Source organism: Rhyacophila brunnea, unplaced genomic scaffold, assembly GCF_057557595.1.
Source record: "Rhyacophila brunnea isolate RB1 unplaced genomic scaffold, BYU_Rbru_1.0 scaffold_13, whole genome shotgun sequence".
Lineage (NCBI taxonomy): Eukaryota > Metazoa > Arthropoda > Insecta > Trichoptera > Rhyacophilidae > Rhyacophila > Rhyacophila brunnea.
This window is the reverse complement of record NW_028232785.1, coordinates 29,894,083-29,919,416: the sequence shown is the minus strand read 5'-3', so window position 1 is coordinate 29,919,416 and position 25,334 is coordinate 29,894,083. Positions and strand designations below refer to the sequence as shown.

General features: G+C 35.2%; 2 protein-coding genes across 2 annotated transcripts; one reads left to right on the top strand and one right to left on the bottom strand.

Moving 5' to 3' along the window:
- The first annotated feature begins 465 nt into the window (after positions 1-465).
- Positions 466-9,598, top strand: LOC147077230 (uncharacterized). Its single transcript, XM_085941467.1, has 4 exons — positions 466-648; positions 2,471-2,623; positions 4,930-5,079; positions 6,820-9,598. The coding sequence occupies exons 1-4, from the start codon at positions 523-525 to the stop codon at positions 8,113-8,115; spliced, it is 1,725 nt and encodes a 574-aa protein (XP_085797593.1). The 5' UTR covers positions 466-522; the 3' UTR covers positions 8,116-9,598.
- Positions 9,599-10,894: 1,296 nt separating this feature from the next.
- On the bottom strand, positions 10,895-25,217 carry LOC147077229 (uncharacterized). Its single transcript, XM_085940758.1, has 6 exons — positions 25,009-25,217; positions 23,466-23,597; positions 22,492-22,635; positions 15,767-15,916; positions 14,644-14,772; positions 10,895-11,965 (listed from the first exon to the last, which is right to left on the bottom strand). The coding sequence occupies exons 1-6, from the start codon at positions 25,165-25,167 to the stop codon at positions 10,955-10,957; spliced, it is 1,725 nt and encodes a 574-aa protein (XP_085796884.1). The 5' UTR covers positions 25,168-25,217; the 3' UTR covers positions 10,895-10,954.
- Between the last annotated feature and the right edge of the window lie 117 nt (positions 25,218-25,334).

Sequence of the window (25,334 nt, the reverse complement as noted above, 5' to 3'; positions counted from 1 at the left end):
CGTTTTTTCGCAATTGCGACGTCATTTTTATTTCAGGATACGCCAAAAATATTCTGAAACATCTTCTTGCAAAATTTTACTGAATAAATTGAATATATGAAAAAATATGTGAAAAGTACTAAAAGTTCGATATTTCCATTCGATAAATTGGTGCAAAGTACTATAATTTCGCAATATTAGAAGATTTGGAAAACTGGAAAAAAAATTTGCCCGATAAACGTAAAAAATCCCTTGACTTTGGTGTAAAATGAAATTTCTTGAATTTTTCTTTACTAAATAAAAAGGGGTCTCGGAGTTTCTCAAATTCTCTGTTATTTTTTTTCTGAGAAACAAAAAACCTATACATTTTCAACAGAATATGACAACGCGTATTATATTTTTCCCCAAATACTATAATTATTTTGGAGGCTCTGTACTATCTTTCCTCTTTGAAAAGATGGCAACACTGAGTCGTAATTGCATCACCGTATCAAGAGCTCCTGTCACATCGTCAACATATAAAAATATTCATACTTAAATAATATGGATTTAAAACGTGTGCCTGACAAAGAAGACCAACTTTGGTTTAATGTGCCAATACTTGATCATCCATACATACCGGAAACCGATATCCGTATTAAGCAAGAGAAAGCTAAATGCAATTCTGAGGTTAGTTTTTTCAAACATTCTGTGATTTAATTTGTCTTGACAAGTAATAGGCCATCCGCTCATGTGAATACTAAAAAAAGACGAGACTGAAACTCCAGTATCTAGCTAATGTATTTCATTGGAAGCTCGCTGACGGCAAGACTGGAATCTCTCAGTATCAAAACGTCCGTGATCGAACCGAGGAGACGCGACATGCTAGTCTCCCGGTTTCTCAGTTTCCTGTCACCCTTAAAACAGTGGTACCAATATTAATTGATTCGATGAAAAACCACATTTTCTTACCAAAATTGGTAGCAATGAATTAAACTAAACAAGCAATAACAAGTCAGATGGGCGAACTGATTTTACAACGTTTTTCTTAGCTCGTATTCTTGTTTGTCCGGTTGTTTTTTATCCAGTACAAATCTTGCAATCGATTTTTAACTAACTTTCCGACTAGATAGACATTTGAAACATTTAGAAAATATCAGAACACGGTGCCAATGCATTATTTTAATACTTTTAGCCATCTTTAAGTAGAATTAAATTCATTGTCAGTTAATTCTGTTTTGTATGAAAAGTTATTTCGGAAGAAATCCATAATCCAATCCACTATTATTGGTTGCTAAGGGGGTGGTCCTAGCAACTAAATTATTAATATATATACGTGCGTTACTATGGAAATAAAAATGACATTTCAGATTTCTATATTTGTTTGTTGCAAAATAGCAAAAAAATGATTAGTTGACAATTGCCTTATTTGTCCTAAATTATTAATACATAGAATTGTCAAACTTATATGATTTAACAGAAAATTTAAAAACGTTTTACATAGAAAGTACTTTTTATCTTAATTATTTAATTTAAATTATAGGTAAGACAGTTCTTAATCGTAGGTAAAGATATTACGAAAAAAGCTTAGAATGAAGTAGGAATGACAATGGGCCTAACAGTTTGAGGTTAGGTATGAGATTATTATTGTAAATGGGTTTCAGTAGCGCCGTGTGCGAAGCGTCAGTCATTGGCCAGTTTATGAGTTCCCTCAGCAACCAGTTTGTCCGATGTTAGTTTCTACGTGAGCGAAGGGCCTGAGGAGTAGCAAGATCCTGGTAATGAAGAATTCCACGTGCATAATGCGTGGATTATTTTCGCATGACACTCACCATTGCCGACTGAAGAGAAAGCCGATACATTCACGACCGGTCCTACCTTTCCACCCCTCCCGTTGTCTATGGATGACCTGTTATTGCATGTCATTGTCTGTAGAGTGCTCATAGTGACGCGTCTGTCGTATTCACTTATAGATGAGTTAAATAATAAATAATCTATGATATATAAACACTAGCATTAATACACCTTTTACAAATGTGATGCATAGATCAATGCTACACATTTTTGGAAATCGATATTACCACCGGTTTTTGTGTGAAGGACTATTCTGACTTTGACAGCTGATGAATAACAAGAATGTATATTATTTATAAATAACACTGATGGTTAATATATTTGATTTGAGATTTTTTTATAAATCAGATTGAAACGGGAAAGGGCGAATCAAGATGTCAAGCAATCTGTGATCTGATTTTGACAGCTGAAAAGTGGACCACTCGTTGCTTGTGCAAAAAGATATGCTGAGGCTTTATTAATCTAAAGATGGCCCTGCACTCAAACATTAACAACCCTGCATCAAATTGTAGTGTAGTGAATATATCTATCTTATCGGAATTCTACGTATTAATCTGTTCTGTGTTTGTTCAAGTTAAAGAATGACATGATATTAATTGATTGTAGGTAGATCACATCTGCTGCATGTATAATATGATTGATAACATATTTCTTTCAGTACCCTGCAGGGAGCCTAACTGATGTAAAATCGGAGATTAATCCTCAGCTTATTGAGGTCAAGCGCGAGATTTTTGAGGATCCAATTCACCCATTATATGATGAAGAACCCCGACCTGGGTGTTCGTATGCGGATTACAAGCCAGCTAATCCGGTACATTAATTATATATTATGTCATATGTTCTTCTCTTAGTGGCATTGGCTCTCGGTGATTGAGGGAGTCCATTGCCGACTCAAGTAGAAAGCCGATATCTTCACAATGACTGGTCCTATTTTTTCCGACCCTTCCGGTATTGTCTATGTATAAGCGGTCATTGCATGTCATTGTTCTATAGAGTGCTCATACTGACGCGTCTGTCTTGTGCACACAGGGAATGGTTTGATTTGAATAGATACCTAAGTTTCATGATAAATAATACTCTAGCATTTACACACCTTCTACAAATGTATTGCATATATCAATGTCACATATTTTTTGGAAATCGATATTACCACTGGTTTTTGTGTGAAGGACAATTCTGACTTTGACAGCTGATGAATAGCAGGATTGTATATTATTCATTAATAACACTGATATTTAATATATTTGATTTGAGAATTTTTTAAAATTCAATTTGAGACGAAAAGGGGCGAATCAATATGTCAAGCAAACTAGGATCTGATTTTGACAGCTGAAAAGTAGACCACTCGTTGCTTGTGCAGAAAGTTATGCTCAGGCTTTATTAATCTAGATGGTGGGACTCACAAATAGACTCGTTACGTGACTGGGACATATTTTTCGGATGCCGCTTGAGAGTGCATGTGGCATAACCTCAAGGGTTCCTTCGTCGTGGCTGGCCCTCCCTCACCCTGCAGCGGTGCTACAAAAGTGATTTACGCGCTGCAGGTCTGACATGGTGGAAGGCGCAATAGTTGGCGATGGACCGACGGAAGTGGTGCGAATTTGTGCTTGCCCTATGCAGCGGCATGAGAGGGTAAAAGAAGAAGAATAAGTTGCATTTTATAAAGGCTTACGACGAAATTGAATTACATGTCCTTGTTCTGGATAAGCCGTATTATCTATCAAATCTTTGTTCTGGCCCCGAATGCCCTGTGAAGGTCGAAATTAAGATTTGTAGAATTTTTAAGAGTTAAACCTGAATAATCATTAGAGTTTGCATAACATGACTAGATGAGGCGTCTCTCGTGGTGCAGTGGATAACGCGCCGGCCTTACGCCTGAGAATTCTGGGTTCGATTCCCGGTCAGGACACAATATTTATGTGTTTGTCTCAAAGCCTGTGTGTTTGTGATTGTTCAAAATTACTAACAACCACCTTGTTCGAAAAAGCAAGGACATGGTTATTAATAATTCTAAAAAAAAACAAACAAACATTAGTAGATGTCATTATGGCTCGCTGAATTTACTAATCTTAGAAATGTACACGAAATATATTAACAATTCGAATTTGTCATTTTATAATAATACTCTATTATGCTAACAGTGTTACCAAGCGGTTTAAGCGTCAGCTTATAATGTCGTGGGTCCCAGCAACGAATCCTGGATCTGGCATATACACTTTGTTTTTCAATTTGTGTTTGGAGTCAGAGTATGGACCTACTATGTTGAGCAACTGGCTAACATCCATTACTCGTAAAAACAAAATCTGTTAATACAACCTTTACTCTGTAGAGGCCTGCCTATATGATTCTCTAAGGTTTGAACATGTTGAAGTAGTAGTATGGTGCTTGAATCATAATATATTGTGTGTGACCATAAAATATCAATAATTATACGATGAGAAAAGACAACGAATCCTAACGCGATTTACAATATCTTTCCAACAAAGTTTACAGATATTTTACAAATATCTCGCAGATATATCCCATATGTCGTAGTAGATATCTGGGTTTGTTGAACATCATGGCTTCCCGCACTATCAGCAAAATTCAATATTCATGCCGGTATTTCTGGTCGTAATGATTGACACATTACTCTGAGCAACGTTTGCTCTTAGCTAATCGGATTCCTTTTGACATTCTTAGAGCAACGTTTACATTCATATACCTACACTTCATTTCACCACATTATGATCTTTACAACGAGCCTACAAAGGACACGGTGGAAACCCAGATATCTACTACGATAAAAAACAACCGTGAAAGCCTCAAACATTATATACCCCATATAATTAACTTTCGACCGTCACGCGGAACCCAAAGACTGCAACAATTATTTCACTTACCTAGGCATTTGGTTTACTCCGACTATATTATCGGCAGATGCATAAGTATGCCTAAATTTTTTAATTGTTATATCCTCTGATTGTGATAAGATTATCAAACCCAGGTAAGTATGTAGTGTATATTTTGTAGTCTTGATGATGTGGCAACAAAAATTTCTATAGGCTTTATAATATAATGTAGGTAAACATATTGTAATTAAAAAAAATCTAATAGGATTGTAATTACATATTTTAGGAATCAGTGACGAATCTGACCAAAATTAAATCTGAGAATCAGTACGAGAAAGTCGACATTAAAGATGAGTTTGCTGAAGATCCAGTGCATGAATTCAATTATAAAAATAATCTATCTGGCGATGATTCAAAATCCAGGCCCACAGATCAGGTTCGTACAAATAGTTTTTTTTATGGCTCCACTTGGCGATATAATTATAACATATTAATTCTATCGACCGAAGGTACCTTCTTCTTATTCCTTTTTTTATTCGATGGCGCTACAGCTCAAGTCGATCCCTGGCCTCCACCGCCATCCGCCAGCCGAAACGGTTTTCTGCACGTCTTTTCCTGTTATTGATTTTGAGCAGCTGGTTGGCATCTTTTGTAATGTAATCACCCCATCGTGTGCATGGGTTTCTCACTAGCCCTTTCCCCTTGGGTTTCCTTCGAGGATCTCCTTCGGTATCCGTGACTCAGGCATGCGCTGGACATGACCTGCCCAGTTAAGCCTTTGTAGTTTTATGAAGGTAGAGAGTTTTGAATCTTGGTATAAGCGGTATAGTTCCGTGTTGTACCTAATTCTCCACCCCCACCATCAATCATGGGTCCATTTATCCGCCTCAGGATCTTTCTCTCAAAGCAGTCTACCATTTCCGCTGCTTTCATATTTAGCGTCCATGACTCGCACCCGTATGCAACGACTGTGCGTATTACGGTTTTATAGAGCCGGGTCTTAGTTTTTCTGTGGACCGAATTCAAATTCCATTCAGTAGGTAAATTCAAAAGGAATTCTAATGCATTTAAGTTTTGTACTATTCCATTTGAGTCATTTTTTGCGACCCGGGTTTCGGGTTTCAGGCTCGATGTGCACTCACCATTTATTATTATATAATGAGCAATTATTAGGGTCTTGACAAAGTATACACCTATTGATTGTATTATTAGTGATAGGGGTTTTTTACAAACACTACAACTATTCATAATTTGACCTAATAGGTAGACGATAAAGTATTTACCTGATTTATTGTATTAATTTGTTATACAAGTTAGAATTAAACAACAATTCAATGCAGTTCCACCATGAATTGACAGTTAACAAAATAAATGAAATTAAATGTATTCCTTGTCATTGTGTATTTACATTTCGGTGAGTGCACATACTGCCTGAAGATGTCGAAAGGCGAAACCCGGGTTGCAAAAACGACTGGAATGGAATAGAAGAAAACTTTAATCCTCTAGAATATATATTATAACATACTCGTAGTGGCGGCTTTACAAACTTTCATGTGGTGGAGACAGGTAGTTTGAAATATTCATTTTTGGTTTTGCTACTATGTACATCTGAAATCACGCCTAATCGGGTCAAAGACTAGGTCTGCCTATCGAGGGGTAGTCAACCTGGTGCCTGCCGCCACTAGTGGGCGTTCCAGCTTTCATGGTGGGCGGTAGGTGTTTTAAAAACATTTTCATTATGTTTTCATAAAATTTCATCATTATTAATTTCACTAAGTAAATGTATTTTCATCAGACTTCATACTTCTATGTATGCAACGTATAAATAAAAAGATAGATTTAACTACAGTAAGTTGTTTTAAAAAGATTTATTCTGCCAAACTTAGCGAAAGTCTGACAGAACGTATTTGGTAAGTAATTAATATTATATGCTTTTACTTGCTGTAACTCTACTTTATAAGTTTTATAAAGTAAAGTTACTTCCCTACTTTATAAATCACCATTACTGTGGAACCGGTGGGCGGTTTGAAAATGTTACTTCTAACAGAGATACAAAATTGGGCGGTAGGTATAAAAAGGTTGACTACCCTGGGGCCTCCCTCTGTTAGAAATGTATTATTTTTGTATACCTAATATTTAATCCAATACTACAATTATTATTGGAATCATTTTATAGATTTCTACGCTGTCACATTTAACGGGACGTCAAAATGAGCATGAGAATTCACTTGCCAGCAGCATTTGCGATGCATTGAAAAAAGAAGATAATCACATTATAAAGTACGAAGATTCTAAAGAAGAAATTCAAGAAAAGACGTTAAAGCGTTCAGAAATAATTGCACTTAACCAAAACTTCAAACACGAATTTCTGGCGCCATCTTTACCGAAGGTCGTTCGTATTAAGCTGAAAAGAGTAATACATTTTCCACAAAATTTTATATGTGGCATTTGCTACGCTATAGTTGAATCCTCAGGTACATTAAATATTCACAAAATTGCATGCGCGAAGTCTGAAATCTCTAAGGCAATTGTAATCACAAATACCGGTCAAAAACAATACCAATGCAATATTTGCCCATTTAACAGCACGTGCCGCAGAAATTTCAAAAGACATACAGTGACACACACGGGAGAAAAACCGTATAAGTGCGACATTTGTTCATCTAAATTTACGCAACGCAGTCATCTTAAAACGCATAAAGTAATACATAGTGGTAAAAAACCATACCAATGCGATGTATGCTCATATACATCCGCGTATATAAGTAATCTTAAAGCTCATAAAATTACGCATACTGGCGAAAAACAACATCAATGCGATGTATGCTCGTTTAAAAGCTGGCATCTCAGTCATATGAAACGACATCAAATGACACATACTGGTGAAAAACCACATCAATGTGATATATGTGCATTAAAATTTACACAGGTCGGTGATCTTAAAAGGCATAAAAAGACACATAGTGGCGAAAAGCCATTTCAATGTGATTTATGCCCGCTAAAATTCTCTGAGAAAGGTAATGTAAAAAAACATAAAATGACACATTCAGGCGAAAAACCATATCAATGCGTTGTTTGTTTAGTTAAGTTTACAAAACTGAGTAATCTAAAAACACATGAAATGACGCATACTGGTGAGAAACCTTATCAGTGCGATATTTGTTCGTATAAATGTACAACGCCTAGTGTTCTTAAAAGACATAAAAAAACACATACTGGCGAAAAACAATATCAGTGCGGTACTTGTGCGTTTAAATTTGCGCAGCTCAGTGATCTTAAAAGACATAACAAAACACATTCCGGTGATAAACCGTTTAAATGCGATGTTTGCTCATTCAAATGCTCGAGGCTCAGTAGTTTGAAAATACATAAAATGACGCATACTGGTGAAAAACCTTATCAATGTGACGTTTGCTCCTCGAAATTCTCACAGCTTGGCAATCTTAAAACACATAAATTACAACATACTTGATTTAAACCAAATTAACGTTATGTTCTCTCACATCTCGGTTTTCTAAAAAGACATGAAATGCTATTTTAATGAAAATCCATAGCATTGCAATGTCTTTATTTTCAATCCTCATATCTCGAATGTCCCAAAAAACAATATGTTACTTAAATTCTCACACTGCCAGTGTGTGTTTACCTTTGGTGAGTGTACACGGCGCCTAAAGATGCCGAAAGGCGAAACCCGGGTCGCAAAAAACGACTTAAATGTAATAGTACAGAGCTTGAATCCATTAGAATTTAAATTCAAATTCCATCAAGTACCTTCAGTCGATAGTATTAATATAATATGTTACTTACTGATAAATATGAGAGTCAGCAAGTCTTATCAACAAACGCCAGTCGAACAACACATATTCCATACAGGACTGATGCACTGAGCATTTCCTTATATGGCAAGGAATGAATGCAGGCAACAGGTCAAATTGCTTTGTGAAAACGCTTCGAGACTGCAACAATGCAACAGTGGAAGTGCATTCTCTCGCAGCGATCCGATTTGTGAACACGTGTATTGCATTATCTGATTTGTTATATTTAATTTTGTATATCAATTCACTTTCTAAACTAGGGACTATCTCGCTTTTCTACCAGTGTGCATTTAACCTCTAAATAAATATTTTTTACAACGACTGCTTATTTAAATGATTGATGATGTAAAATAAATGTAGATAGTTAATCAATATCATGTATCTTTAGGTCTAAGTTTACTTAAGTGTTTTACAATTTTGAGAAAAGGTCCAATCTCAATACTTGTTTTACTCCAGAATGTTTTATTAAATTTTAAATTATTTATTTATTTATTTAAAAAAGACACGTTGAGAACATAACAAATAAAATTATTAATTCAGGACGTCCACACCATGACATTTAGAATAAAAATTACAAATAATCAGAGAAAAAACAAGATAGAGAAAAAAAACAAAGCAAAAATATTTGAATACAAAAGAAATAAAATAAAAAAATATTAATAAAAAAAAATACAAATTAAACAATAAAATTGGATTTAAAAACAGAATGTATAAATGATCGTCAAAAATATCTAAATCTCTAGGGAGTGCATTGACAAGCCGCACAGCCCTCGCTATTGGTGCCTGGTGAGCCTGACATGAGAAACAGCTTTCACCCAAAATAAGTCATGGCTGCGACCACGCATGTAATTGACGGGTGCGTAAAAATTTAAATTTTCTAGAATATCGGGATTGAAAACGAGACCACGTGAGAGCATGAAAAAATGTTTTAAGAGCAGAAGTGACCTACGAGCTTCAAGAGAATGAAAAGCGAGAGCATGTCTTGAATAAAGTTAGTCAGAAAATACTCGTTTGAGATGGTGTCAAAAGGTTTATAATTATTAACTTTAAAATAAAGATGACGAGGAATTTTTTTTTGAACACGCTCTAAAACAAGTTTATAGGAAACCTCATAAGGACTCCAGATAATGGAGCCATACTCAAGAATATTCCGTACTAAAATATGAATGATACGAATACAATAATATGATTTTTGTAATAATTTATTTATTTATAAATGAGTCCGAATACAGTAATAAAGAAAAACGTATATTATCTACTATTTTTTTAATTCGAACTAATAATTCACAAAATTTAAGAATATACTTAATATTTTTTTTATAAACACACATAATTTGAAAACGCTTCTAAGAGATGTGTAGCTGTCAGTATATATTTGATCAAATATCTATTTTCAATGTATCAAATTATTCGACCGCAATAATAAATTTCCAGCGACTCATATTCCGGTAAACAAACCTGTGTCAGCAGATTGATTGGCGGTATTAAATACGGTATCGCAATGGAAAATTAATCTAATATCTATTCCCATAGTATCACATTATTTATTATGACTGTCATAATAAATAAAATTCACAGCTACTCGTATTTAAACCGCTGCCTCGTTCAATATAATAATATACTGGAATATAATGTTTAGGTATTACTTTTGACTGTATAAATAACGAATAATGATTTATCAAAATGTCACTCGAATATATGTTTTCAGTCTGTTACCATCGCGGTCTCTATATCGCTTAGCAAAATATCTGATTGTACCGAGATGCGGACCTCGCATCCGTACCTATCATTGTACAGAAATTGTGTAAAAATATTATTGAAGGACAATAGCGCCGCAGGCGACTTTTTTACTATTTGAGCAAATTTGCGATATGTGTTTATCTCACTTATCTGGTTAACTCGCCACGCCGAGCCCCACGTAAGCCCGGGCCCCCAGGCTAGACTCCTGTCAGCCCCCCCCTCCTTGTGGGGACCATAATTACAGACTCACGTATATGTTCAATTTGTCCCCTAGTGAATACGAGGCTTCAGAGTCAAACGTCTCGCCATAGAAATATTAACAAAGTTATCCCTAAGATTTATGCTAGATGGATATTTTTAAACAAAAGTAAATAATTGTGCATCAGCAAAAATATGTTAATGTTTTATAGTTTTTTGTGGACTCTACTGGATATCCACGCCAAGATTCCAAGTTTCAACTTTCTCACTACAATATCCACTAATCAATTTTCTTCACACCCATTGCCCGATAAATGCTACCTTAACATTTGTACTATTTTACCTTTATAATAAGTGTTTCGATATATATTTAAGGTTTCCATGGTGAAAAGCGAAACGATCATAATTATGTTGTTAAATTTCAAACAAATGTTCAAACAGGATACTTATTATATTGTTGTATAGGAAAGGTATGATTAGCAAGAAGTAGTTTCTTTACGCTCGGGTTATTTATTTATTCTCATTAATTGTTTAAAGATTACAATTATTTTAGAAGCATCACTTATTAACAATATGTGTTAATTTGTGTTTTTTTAGACTAACAAGCTGCGAGCATTTATACGAACATTCATTGCATTCAAATGGTTTTTCCCCCGTATGCGTCATTTTATGCGTTTTCAAGTGGTGCTTCTTTCTACTTGTATATGAACATACATCGCATTTAAATGGCTTTTCACCGGTGTGTATCATTTTATGGGTTTTGAGGTGTTGATACGTCGCACCCGTAAAATAACAAACGTTGCATTTAAATGGTTTTACACCAGTATGTGTCATCTTGTGCGTTTTTAGATGTTGAGACTGTATACATGTATAAGAACACAAATCGCATTTAAACGGTTTTTCGCCTGAATGAGTCATTTTATGTCTTTTAAAGTCATACGATTGTATGCATGTAAAGGAACAAAGATTGCATTTGTATGGTTTCTCACCAGAATGAGTCATTTTATGCAATTTTAATCGTTGAGACTGTGTGCATGTATATGCACAAATATCGCATTTGTATGGTTTTTCACTGGTGTGTGTCAATTTGTGTTTTTTCAGGTAGGAAAATTGCGAGCATGTATACGAACATTCTTCGCATTTAAATGGGTTGTCAATGGTTGTAATATTTTTCTGTCTAATCTGTTTTTCATTTGAGATTTTTAGTAACAATTGATTTTTAGCACTTATTCCAGAATCACAGACGTCTTTGTGGTTACTGAGAATATTTTTAGATCTGAAAACTGCGTAACAAATACTGCAAATAAAATTTCGTTTGAAAAATATTACTTTTCTCAAGTTAATTCGAACCTCTCTTGGGCATTTTATTACTGAGACCTCCCGTTTTATATTATGTTCATTTATGGATATTTCTGCATGCCGTATCACACGGTTTTCGATTTTATTTATACTAGATTTCATGATTTTGTTGATACTATCACTACCATCAAAATTTTCAGGACCCCTACTAAGGGTCACTTCATCTTCAACCTTCTCTCCAAGTACCGGGAAGCATGGCTGCTTAGAAATCTGAAAACAAAACAGGCTAAAATTATAGAGTATCTGATATGACAAGTCAACACGCTATGAATATGTGACGTAATAGCATGGACCCCAAATCCTGAGACGGGCCGCCAGACTAATATGTTTGGCGGGCTCCCCTACCTATAGCTAAGAGTAAAGGCAGTGTGACGCGCTGCAGTAGCGTTTTCCAAATGGTGTATGTGGTAAAATTAAAGTATATTTTTAGCGATATTCTGTATTTTTAATATGTACATCCATTAAAATACAGTTAAAAATTGCATCTTACAACCAAATATTTTTAATTAATAATATCAATGTAGTAAAATAGCGCTGCAGGAGATTTTTTTTACTATTAGAGTAAATTTGTGATCTATGTTTATCTCATTTATCTGGTCGACTCTTCACGCCGGGCCCTTCCTGAGCCCGGGCCCCAGACTAGAGCCCTGTCAGCCCACCCCTTGTGGGGCCATGCGTAATAGTATTACTATGAATCGATTTGTAAGTTTAACAGTAATTATCTTATATAATGCATTGTACGTGTCTTTAGTGTGATTATAGAAGGCAGTGAATAGGCATGGGATTAAAGGCAAAACCGAAGCAGTGGCGTATTATTTCGTATTGAAATGTATGACTTCACTCCATCTGTAATATAATTTTATTTATAACTACTGTCTTCTACACTAATGTCTTAAATCAGCGATTTCCAAACTGGGAGGCGCGAAAAGTTTAACACAATTAATGTAGACACAAGTTTGCAGTTTGCAAATGCATAGTTTATAAAACGGCCGCTAGTTATAAACTACAAAAAAAACAGTCCTATAAAAGGTTGTTTGCAAACCTGTCTGAAAATATGGAGACTAATTTTATAATATCTCACTTATATACCTACTATTTCGTGAAAAAATGAAATGAAAGGGTCAAATTATAATGTTAAAATTTGAGGCAAATTTGTTTAGGAACGATAATTTTGTTGTTCAACTTGTCTATTTGGTTGAAATTTAAAAAAAAACTGAGTAAATAAATCAATGCATGGACTACTATTGCATTCACTGATTTAAAAGGAAAAAGTAAAGGTATTCATAAAAAAATAGAGCTTTGGAAATCAAAATCACAAAAAAACAGACATTAATTATATTACATAAAGTTTGGAAACCACTGTCTTAAATTATATATCAACATAGCCAAAAGGTATTCTCCCGTAAGGATTAAATTCCATGGAACGCTAAAGAAGCCGGAATCATCATCGGGCAAACTCGTAGAAGTAACAGACAGCACAGACAGACAACGATGTCCACCAGGGTTGGCGAACCTTTTTACGTACGCGTGCCAAAATTTCCCAAATATTATTTTCTGCCTGTCGTCAGAAAGCAGTTTTTCACAAGGAAAAAATAGTTTAAAGAATTCTATTAAAAAAGTTCAAAAATTATAATTGAGTTGTTGAGGATTTCTGTATCACTTAGTCTGGTTCTTTACACACAAATTTTAAAGAGAAGGCATTCTCTAGCTACAGTAGTCTTAAGCATTGCAAAATGATCGTAAATCGATCAAAATCAGTGGTTCGCAGCGCGGCTTACCCCGCCGCCTGATGAGGTCAGTGCGATAATATCATGTGTGACGCATAAAACCTAAGGACAGACCTATCCAATTTAAATCAAACGTAATGCATATTATGCTTCAAGAGTATATATCTGTTTTTTTTGTATTTTGTATATTATCTATGTATTTTTTATTCATTGCAATCTTTCATGTATGCATGAATTACGTCGTTTTTATTTGCGCATCGATTGGTAAACATTTTAGGTAAAACTATTATTTAAAACCAAATAAAATACACATGGTTATGTCGTCATTACTTTTTAATATTGTTTACCTAGGTACTTTATATATTTATTTGTAAAACTTAAAAAAAAAAAATCGGTGTGTGTAGGTACTTATGTACGCGCGTAAGAAGTTTTACTTCTTTGTCGAAACAAAACAAAAACAAAACGTGTGATAAACTAGATTCTTTGACTAGCTCTTAATTATCTTGTTAAATTACACACTCAAGAAAGGACCACTTATTGGAACGCCGTTGGTTTATTTCTATACACTTTAACTTATATTACTAAATTATATAATGGTTTCTCATTGTTTTTATTTTTAGAGTTCCAACTGTCACTCTGACGTTTAATCGTTTGTTTACGTAAGGAATTGCAAATGTCCGACAATAATAAATTCGCTGCCTAGGCAACGGAACAATTCTAAACTATGATATTATACTGTATAATCGTCACGATTGCAGTATCATACTGTGGCGTAAAGGTAATGCGTTTGGCTGATAACCGAACAATCCGTGGTTCAAATCTAATCGTGTGCGTTTTTTTTCGTGTGAAAAAATAAATCATGTGTTACATGTCACACGCCAAAAATACACTTTGATCTGATTTTCCAAACGCGCCAAAAATAGTATAAGTTCAAATATTTTTTTAAACTATTAATATTATAATTTCTATTTTTTTTGTCTTCAACATAAAACATTCGATACCACTTTTGGCACGCATGTCATAGGTTCACTATCACTGTCCTACAACAAACGTAGTGAGAAGAAATACCAAAAGCTTCCCACCCTTACTTTGGGAAATGATTATACGTATCAGATGTAATCGGCCATAATAAAATAACAATAATAAAAAAAAAATAGTTACCTGTGAATCATTATAATATAACGGTGTCAAGTTTGGGATTGCGTCATTATCACTGCTTTCGTCGACAGTTTGTATGCGTAAAGAATCATCGACTTCAGACTTTACTTCCAATTCACATTTTATTGCGACCTATAAACAAAATAATTTACAAATTATAAAATAATCAAGTTACTCAGACATGGCAGAAATCCATCATCGCTTGACTGACAAAACATATGAGTGCCGTTTAACTAAGCACATGAGACAAAGAATAAGTATAAATCCAAAGAGGTATGTGTACTTTTGAGGTACCCAGCGAACTGCAGAAGATAGTTTATATAAATGGGGAAACCTAATATACCTATCTTGATTTTTTCATATAATATAATATATTAATATGTACCAGTCGCAAATGGTGGAAGTAGGCTATTGAAAATCGATATAAATAGCGCACAGTAAACTTCGGCAGTCAAACGTATTTGTTTTGAGTCTCAGACGATTCGGCACTGGGCGTCACGCAATCGAATGAAATTCGTTCGCGAATGTGAACCACGGTGGCCGCGCGGCTTAAGCATTGGACTATAACACCGTGGGTCCCAGGTTCGATTTCTAGGTGTGGCAAGTACACATATTGTTTTTCAATTTTTGTGTGAGTCAGGTATGGACCTAATAGGTTGAGCAAGTGGCTGACATCCATTTCTCGTAAAAACAAAATCTGTTAATACAAACCTCTACTCTGTGGAGGCCTTTGCCGACTGAAGAGTAAAGCCGAGAGATGGTCGAGAGAGAATTATAGGTTCTTTAAAAATTTATATTTAATACATGATGGGAATTTTAATATGCACTCGTAAAATGAGCATTTATGTTAAAGTTCCAACGAGAAGAGAATTCTTTTAATTTATAAAAAACCTCAGGCATGATAATTCTCTATCCGCAATAAAAACATTTTGTTAAGAGTGAAATGAATTAAATCTTCTAAGTAGTAAATAGAAAATGATTAAAATAATTCCTCGTCTACTTTCTGTAAAAAATCGTCACAATCATCTATTTATTTCATTCGACAGTGCGGTACCTAATTGTCCGTTCACCCACTTTTCCCATTCCCTTTGTTTTAATTGAAATAAGACTACAATGTATGAAATACCTGATTTTCTGGTCCACACTGAGAATAAGAACAGCCGGCTACAGCATTGCCATATTTAGGACTCGTTGAATCCACGTTGAAATCTCTATTGGAGTTATCCGGCTGGAAAATACCTTCGGACTTTATGCTGATGAAGTTAACTTTGTTCTCCTGAAAAACATCATTATCAAGATTAGAAACAGTGTAGGTGATTTGCGAGTATCCATCAGAAATTTTAAATTGGAATTAACATTGTTTTTGTTTTTCATCCTGTCAAGCCCCAGCACTGGGCAGTTCGCGCCACTTCCCTCGGTCCATCGCCATTTCGTGACGATGTGTCGTACTCACTGGCAGCAGCCGAAAAACATGTCCCGTCATTACCCGTAAGATTCGGCGAAGACATTGATTCACAAATCTCAAAAGTGAAGACCTCTGAAGCTTAGTTAGGTGCTACGTCTCACACTCATACAGGAGCACAGGTAGAACGTACCTACGCGTTGAACAAACGACATTAAATGCCAAATTTTGGTCCTCACAGAATATAGCCTAGACCTCCATGCGATTTCAAGTTGGCTGAATGCACCCGCCATACCCATGCGGATTCCAAGTTTACTGGAAATAGCACAACGCCGGCAATCATTATTATAAATACTTGAAAATGTCACTCCGTGGGATACGCACCCATGTGCTCTATCTATGGCCCCTACAAGGAAATGGAGGCTGACATGGCTCTAGCCTAGGGGCCTGGAGTGGGGACGACCACAAAAGTGAGATACACGTACTGTCACACATAACAAATTGTTCTTATGGTAATTAAAATCACCCGCGGGCATATTTTGCTTCATGAGTGAATATGTGCGATACAATTTTTGAGAAAATGAGTGACGATTCTAGACAACCCCATAGTTCAAGTCGGTGTACTAAAAATACCAAATCGCTAAAATACATTAAATATCCTTAATTTTTAACCCAAACACAATTTGGAAAACGATACTGTAAGACCTTACACTGCGTTTAGTCGTAGCGATAGGAAGAGGTCCCTGCCTCCTCGATCGTACCACGGAGACCCCTTTTAGGATGTGGGGGCATGGCCCTAACCATGGCCCCCACATCCTGAAGCGGGCCCCCTTACCTATCGTTAAGGGTAAAGTCAGTGTGACGCGCTGCAGTAGCGTTATCCAAATTTATTGGTGTATTTTTAGCAATTTTAAGGCTAGAGCCCTGTCATCCCCTCCTTGTGGGGGCCATGGCCCTGACCAATAACCAATGTGTGTCGTACCTAATTATTTAGGTAACCATTGTTTTTACAATTCGCACTGAAGCACTGATGATTTCGTTATTATTTGGCAAAAAGCCGACTTCCCAAAGAAAAAGTGTTCAAAGTGTGCACAATAATATAATTACCTACCAATGTCAATGGATTTTGACTGGACGTACAATTTGTCATCGTTTTAAGGTTCAAATAAACTATATTATGACGATCGGGCACATATATGCTAAGAGCGATTTAGTGTCTATGATCTATGTGTCTATCATACCATGAACCCCACATCCTGAAGCGGGCTCCCAGGCTAGGAAGTTTAGCGGGCCCCTCTACCTATCACTACGGGTAAAGGCAGCGTGACGCACAGCAGTAGTGTTTTCCAAATGGCGTACGCGGTAAAATTAAAGTGTATTTTTAGCGATTTTTTGTAGTTTTAATATGTACATCCATTTGAATTATGGAGTTCTCGAGTATTGGCACACAGTTAAAAATTGCATCGTAAAACCAATTTTTTTAAATAATTTTATTATTATCATAGACGCATATTAGAGCAAATTTGTGATCTGTGTTTATCTCACTTATCTGCAGCCCGATTTCCTAACTATCGTCTCGTGTGGCACCAGACGACATGACGTAATTGTGACGTCAGCCAATATACGCTCGAGCGGGCGGCATGTATTGGCTGACGTCACAATTACGTCATGTCGTCTGGTGCCACACGAGACGATAGTTAGGAAATCGGGCCCCTGGTCGACTCGTCACGCCGGGCCCTTTCTGAGCCCGGGCCCCAAGGCTAGAGCCCTGTCAGCCTCCCCTGTGTGGGGGCCATGATACATACATATTGTATGACAGCTATGATATCGAATTTACACTCTGTGACGCAGGACGCCAACATAAGAAATGGGTTTTTCGGCATTTATATGACCGATCGTCATGAGTCTAGTTGAGCCATAACACTATAATGTCGATTAATTTTAACTGCTAATTGACTACTTTTTATAAAATTGTAAGGAAATATAAGATAGGTAACCTCAAAAGTGCAACTGTCATCGGCGACATTCTCTTGTTTTATATGAATATTTGCGTTTGTAATTATTGGTACATCAAACCAATGCTGCTCTTTCAAATCGAATTCAGCTACATCTGGTTCACGTTTTACATCCATTTTGCGTGTATTTTAAAGGCAAATCTACGAAATAATATTGTGTCAGATCCCTACACTAATTTTAGTAATGGTATAAAAACGATGACGTTTAACCATAGACAAAGTTTACGCATTGATGTTGTAAACAAAATATTATTATTCACTGTGGTCAAAGCAATGACGTATGTCATTGGGTCAAAGAATCACTCAATTATTGGTATTTCAGACAACCAAACCATGTCAACTGTCATTATAGGTAAATTATAAGATGCCTACATAATTATTATTAAAATTTAATGTAGATATATTCGCATTAGCTTTATATTAATATATTAATTTTACTTGTCAGTACCTATTTTAATTTTAAATAGGTAGGTATAAGTAAGTACCAATATACCTAACAACGTGTTGGTCACTTTCAGGTAATGGCGGAACTGTATTGAGTCACGTGACCAAGTATGTTGTCATAAATATGACAGTTTGGTTTTCTGTCTGTTTTTATTTGAAAAGTTCATTTATCTCTGAGGGGTGAATAGTGGACATGTCCAGTTTTGAAGAATAACCACCGACTTACTGATAATTTATTATCTGGATCCATTGTGAAGGGTGTCAGGAACACAAACTTAATTTTGTGAACTTGCTGCTTACTATACCGGGTGTGCTATCAAGGCTTCAGATACCGAGTGTGGAGAAATATGAGATAAACTTAAGCTCGTGTTAAGTTAATATTATTGTCAATCGTTAGGTCTACGTATATTATAATCGTTTTACACGAATTTAATATACATCATGATGCCAAAATGTAGTATTTTTGGCAGTTTATCTTTTCGTCGTGAGGGATTGTCTTTTATCCCTCTTGAAAATTGGCAAATAAATCTCAGCAGTAGTGTGAAGTTTTCAGTAAATGAACCTGCAATGCAAAGTTACTTGTAGCTTACCTACCTACTAAATTAGTATACCGGTTGTCATTTTTTATGGGTCTATATGTATAAAAGAAGGGTCTTTCAACATCATTGGAGTGTTATAAGTATATGAATATAATTTCGACGATTAATACTTAGGACGCTGAAGACGCACCTGGCGCGTAATGACCAGGCGGCCGATCGATGTAATTAACGTGCATTTTAAAGGTGGTAATTAAAAATCATTATCAAGTCAGCAGCGAATGAGTTAAGACCATACTTATTTCGTTTATTATCAATTATACAGATTCAACAATAGTATTAACATTTCAGCATTGGTTTAAATTAAAAAAAAGACAGCTATGAGCAAGATTAAACTTCGCAAAAAATAGTTTTTCATAAGTGTACCATTTTATGTCGTTTGAGATCACTTAGTGCTATGAATTTATGTAAACAAACATCGCATTCATAAGGTTTTTCACCAGTATGTCTCATTTTATGCCTTTTAAGACTGCCAAGTCGTGATACTTTGTACTCGCAAACTTCACATTGATATGGCCTTTCACTAGAATGCGTCGTTTTATGTTTTTTTAGATCACTTTGCGCGACGCATTTATACGAACACTTATCACATTGATAAGGCTTTTCACCGGTATGTGTCATTTTATGCGTTTTTAGATTACTAAACCGCGAGCATTTAAACGAGCACACATCGCATTCAAACGGTCTTTCACCAGTATGTACCATTTTATGTTTTTTTAAATCACAAAATGCACCGCATTTGTATGAACACAATTCGCAACGATAAATTTTTGAGCTACTACGAATGCGTGATGTTTTAAGTAAATTTGGTCGATGAGGTTTGATACAAGAAATATTGTGACTTTTTAATAAATTTCGAGATTCGAATACTGTGTAACAATCACTACAAATGAAATTACGTGCAAAATATATGACTTTTATCAACTTAATTCGAACCACCTTTGACAAGTTCAGTATCTTAACTTCTTGTTTGATGTTTTGTTGATCTATACGTATATCTGAATGCTCTACCACACTGTCGTGTGTTTCTTTGGTTGCAGGTTCTGTATTGTATTTCACGAGATCGTCTCCATTTTCAAAAGAATCTTTTCTAATGATGGTGATGGGACTCTCAAGTGTATTATGACGTTCCTTAAAATATGGCAGCATAGAAATCTAAAAAAAACAATATTAGTTTTTTATTCAGTTGGAAGACACGATTGTAAATAATATAACTGTTTGTTTACTGAGATAAATAATATTGGATATCGCGTTGCATACAAATATTGCGTAGTTCATTGTTTAAATTAAAATAATTATGGTATTGGATAACATGATGAGAAGCACCGGTTAAGGACCAGATAAATCGTTGATTGAAAGAGACGCAGTAGGTTTTGTGAGAATGCAGATTGAAATTTAAGGGTAGAAAACAAGTTTTTTACTTCCATACAACCTATATGTCAAGCATAATAATATTTTGAAGGAACTAAGTTCCTAACTCTACAGTTTTAGCATGGATACATGCTTTTATATTGACCTCCCGGGCGGATTCGTTACGAAAAATCGCACAGGCGTAACGAAAAATAATGTCACAGAAGTTGCGCGGCCGCTAAAGACTCCAGTCGGCCGCGAGCGGTATTAAGTATTAACAAATTTCAAGCTGTTCCATAATTTTTTTTTTAATACTTAAGCAGAGACAAGTCATTTATTTTTGTAGTCTTGATAATGTGCGTGAACAGTTTTTATTATGTATGTACGATAAGCTCTCTTCGTAAGATGGTTTTTATATTCCTTCTGAGAATAATGTACTCTTACAATTAATATTTAAAAAAATATATTCCCACCTTCGACACCGTTTTAGAACATTTTTTATTAAATATATTACCTATATATTTATTACTACATAATGTGATACAAATGAATATCATTTGATCTAATTTAATCCGAGGTAATTAGTCGAAGAGGCGTATCAGTGCAGTAAAAAAGTGAAAAAAGTTATAAAGCGTATACTCTATGAATAAGTAAATAGTCGTATATAATTCGTTAGAAACAGGCGTTAGCATTTTTTTCTTTCGAATTTGGAGAATCAGGATACAGTGAATCAGTAGGCAAAGCATCTTTCCATACTTAATAATTTTAGCCGTTAAGATTTAACTAACCATCATCTGAGGGGCCGGAGCCCCCCCGCGAGGCGCAACGCGCCGAGTTTTTTTTGTCAAATAAATACACCCCTACATAACCATCTACATAGAACGTTTCAATATTGTCCAGGTTTAAATATTTTATTCTGCCTTCTTTTATTTTATCTTTAGAATTATGTAAACTTATCATATTATATGTCCTATGCATTACGTTGTCACGTACTTCCACAGAACTTTATCATTTCATCGATCCAGCGGCCTCTAGGTCTACCTTGCGGACGTTTTGTACTTCTTGGATACCACTGGATGACTAGATTTGTCCAAAGATTGTCTCTTCTCCTAGCTATGTTCCAGCCCATCTCCATTTAAGGCTTTTAATAAACTCTATTACATCGCAAACCCTTGTCTGCTTCCTTATCAACTCTTTTATATTATTGTCTTTTCGCGTAATGCCCAGCATGCACCTCTCCATACCACGTTGTGCTACTCTAAGTCTCACGGTCTCTCTTTTACTTAGGGTCCATGTTTGACACTGTTTCACTGAATAATGTCTTCAAAAGTGACCTTCCACTGTGCCTAAAGCGCAAAGTGTTCAACCAGTGTGTGCTTCCCGTGATCACATATGCGAGTATATTATAACAGCTGTAAAAGTGCAAGGCTATCGTTTTGTAGTTGTTAAAGAAGTTGTTGTAGGCGTAGTTAAACAGATAAGTACACAAAACTCTCATTCTTTGCATACCATCTACTTATAGATAATAGCATCTCAAATGGTGGCGGTTTTAATTACGTGGATGTTGTGGCACTGACATGTTTGGAGGCACCCACGTGCATTTTTTCTTGTGTGTTAAACCGACATTATAATATATCCTGCAGTGAGCATTGCAATACAATAATAGTTATGCTATCTGGATTTTTAATGCTCAGTGTTAATTTTTAAACTGAGATGAAAACACTTTCTAATGATGCAACAGCATCGTCTGCTTCGTGGAAAACTGGCACTGTTCTCAAAAGTTGGTATATATATATATATTCGTTCCTTCATTTGCTGCCATTTATAAAGCCCTATGCCACGCTTGGTCTGCCAACCTCCACGGGATACTAGTACCAAATTATCGTATGTTGTGGGACAATTTCACTGATTGGGAAGGTAATTAATTATGTATTTTCCGACCATGTCCGATCCTAATAGGATACTATAGGCTTAAATATGACACTTAAACCACGCGGCTATCGTGAGTGTTAATTATGTATAGGTACATGAAACAAATAGGTACCTGATTTACTGGGCCACAGGGAGAGTTGAAATGTACAGATTGTGGTTCATTTTTAAATGTACATATTCCACCATCAACGAAATTTTCATTGTAATTCCTATCTGAGGGGCTAATGGCTTCAGTTTTTATGATGATCGTGTTATTCTGGAACGAAATTCACAATAAAAACAATGTAAATAATATTATAATTGTAAATATAGGTGATCAAACTGCCGTTATAAATAACCATTTTTTGCTGCCATACACAATTGTAACATCAGAACTGCCCTTAACCTTAGCGATAGGTTAAGGGCCCCGCCAAATATTGTGGCCTGAGGGCCTACTTCAGAATGTGGGGCCAATAAAAAATCCATATATTTAACCAGCCATACGCCACTGACGTGCTGGCACGCGAACTGCGTATAATCAGCAGTGCCACGAACGAGCAGGCACGCACTTGTTTCTACGCATAGTTTTATGAATGTATATTTTAATTTTCTCATTGAATTTAAAATAAACACATCCACGAATGAATAGCAACTGTTACAATCTGTTACAAAGTTACAAAGTTTTGTGAATTTTATTATAATATGTATTGTATTTATTGTCAACACAATAATGTTATTTTTTTTAAGTATTTAAATTGAACTTGTATTTGTTATCTTTTAACTTACTGTTTTACTTTCACTCTTTATTATTTACTCCATTAAACCTTTGTATTTCCAAGATCAACACAACATTAACAATAAATATCTAATTTAACAATAGCATAAATTATTATAAGTACTAGATATTTTTGACCGATTTTATCAATGCCATTTTGTATAATATATAAAAAATGAATATTAACTAGGTAGGTACTTATAGAAAAAATGCTCATCCCGGGATCGTCAAATTGTAATCCCGAAATCCCAGGGTTAAAATTGGATTCCCTAGTCGTACTAAGCTGAAGACAATTTTAGAAATAAGTAGGTATATTGTAGAGTTGGTTTTACCTGTTTTACAGGCTTGTAGTCTGAATATGAGCATCCAGGTTGCGAGTTCTCATCATATAGTTGGTTGATTGTGTCTTCAATAATCTCTCGCTTGACCTCAACTACGTGGTTAATCTCAGGAGACGTCTGAAACTGACAATACAATAAACTGAAAATGACAATATACAATTCCATAAAATATAAAATGCTACATTCTCAAATCTTATGACATATTCGATGAATAAAAAGAAATAGTTTTTTAAAATTATTAGCAAGATCGTTATAAAAATTAAATAATGTAGGAATCCGCAATGTCGGATAGTACCTAATTAAGAAATTAATTGATACAAGTACTAAAACCGATAGCCAACATTACACCGCAATTCGATAAGCATTTCATGACGTAACAACTACCTTACCTTATAGTTTAAAATTTAAAGGGGTAGTTAGGGTTAACGGTAGTCAACTTTTTTTATACCTACCGCCCACTTTTGTATCTCTGTTAGTATTAAATTTTTCTAACCGCCCACCGGTTCCACAGTCATGGTGATATATAAAATAGGGAAGTAAGTTTACTTTATAATCGAAAATATCTGCCAAATCAACGGCACCATTCTTTGCTGGTTTTAATTGTAGACACAGATTGGTCTCAATATTACTTTCCAAAAAAATTGTATGACACTATCATAATAATACTACAAAACGAGCGAAAGATGGACCCTTTGACAGCTACCCAATTTCTGTGTTGCAAAGTAACCTAATAAAATCTTCATTATTATCCTGGCAAAGCTGTCGAAACATTCTATCATTTATAACATTAATAATATCGACTGAAGGTACTTGATGAAATTTGAATTTAAATTTTAATGGATTCAAACTCTGTACTATTCCATTTAAGTCGTTTTTTGCGACCCGGGTTTCGCCTTTCGGCATCTTCGAGCGCCGTGTACACTCACCAAAGGTAAACACACACTGACAACGAACACTCTTTACTCTAGCTTATATAATAAATCAATACAATAAAGTAGGTAAAAACTTCATTACCTACCTATCAAGTCACAAAAATACAATAAACAAATTATGAGTAGTTGAAGTGTCAGTAGTTGTGAGTGGTGAGTGTACACGGCGCCTGAAGATGCCGAAAGGTGAAACCCGGGTCGCAAAAAACGACGAGAGCTTGAATCCATTAGAGAACTCTACCATTTTTTTTAATGGATTTTATCTTGTTTACGGTTCGAATTATTATAGTTAATTATGAATGGCGACTTTTACTTCGATGTTTAAACGTAGGTAATGAAAATGTTTTTAAAATCCCTGCCGCCTACTAAAGGGCGGTAGGGACCAGGTTGACTACCCCTGGGTTAAATCATCGTAATTTAGTAAATTGTAATTCGCACCTACTTATTATTTGTTTAATAAATTTCCATACACTTATCTGAAGCTTATGATGATATCTATATCATATTACATTTTAAAGTTTTATTATTTTATAAAAACATTAAAACAGATCAAACAGTCTAAACCAATAGGCAAGTGAATACACAACTTTTGTAGCAAAACTAACCTTAGCAGTAACACTGTTGACATCCTCTTGCTTCATATAAGTACAAATGTCTGGGCTCTGAGAGTGATGTAAGGGTCCATCAACCCAAAAAGGTTTAGCATGATTATCATCTTTATTGTCAATATTATCTCCATCTGGGTCACGTTTTATATTATCCATTTTTAGTTTTGTTTTGAAGCTGTTGTAGACGTGACAGGTGGACTAGAATCAGTGTTGCCATCTTTTTGTGAACCGAGATAATAATAAATATTCTCTCTAGGAAATAGATAAATATTTATTTCGACAAAAATTATTACACTGTTTGTTGTCATAATCATATATTGAAA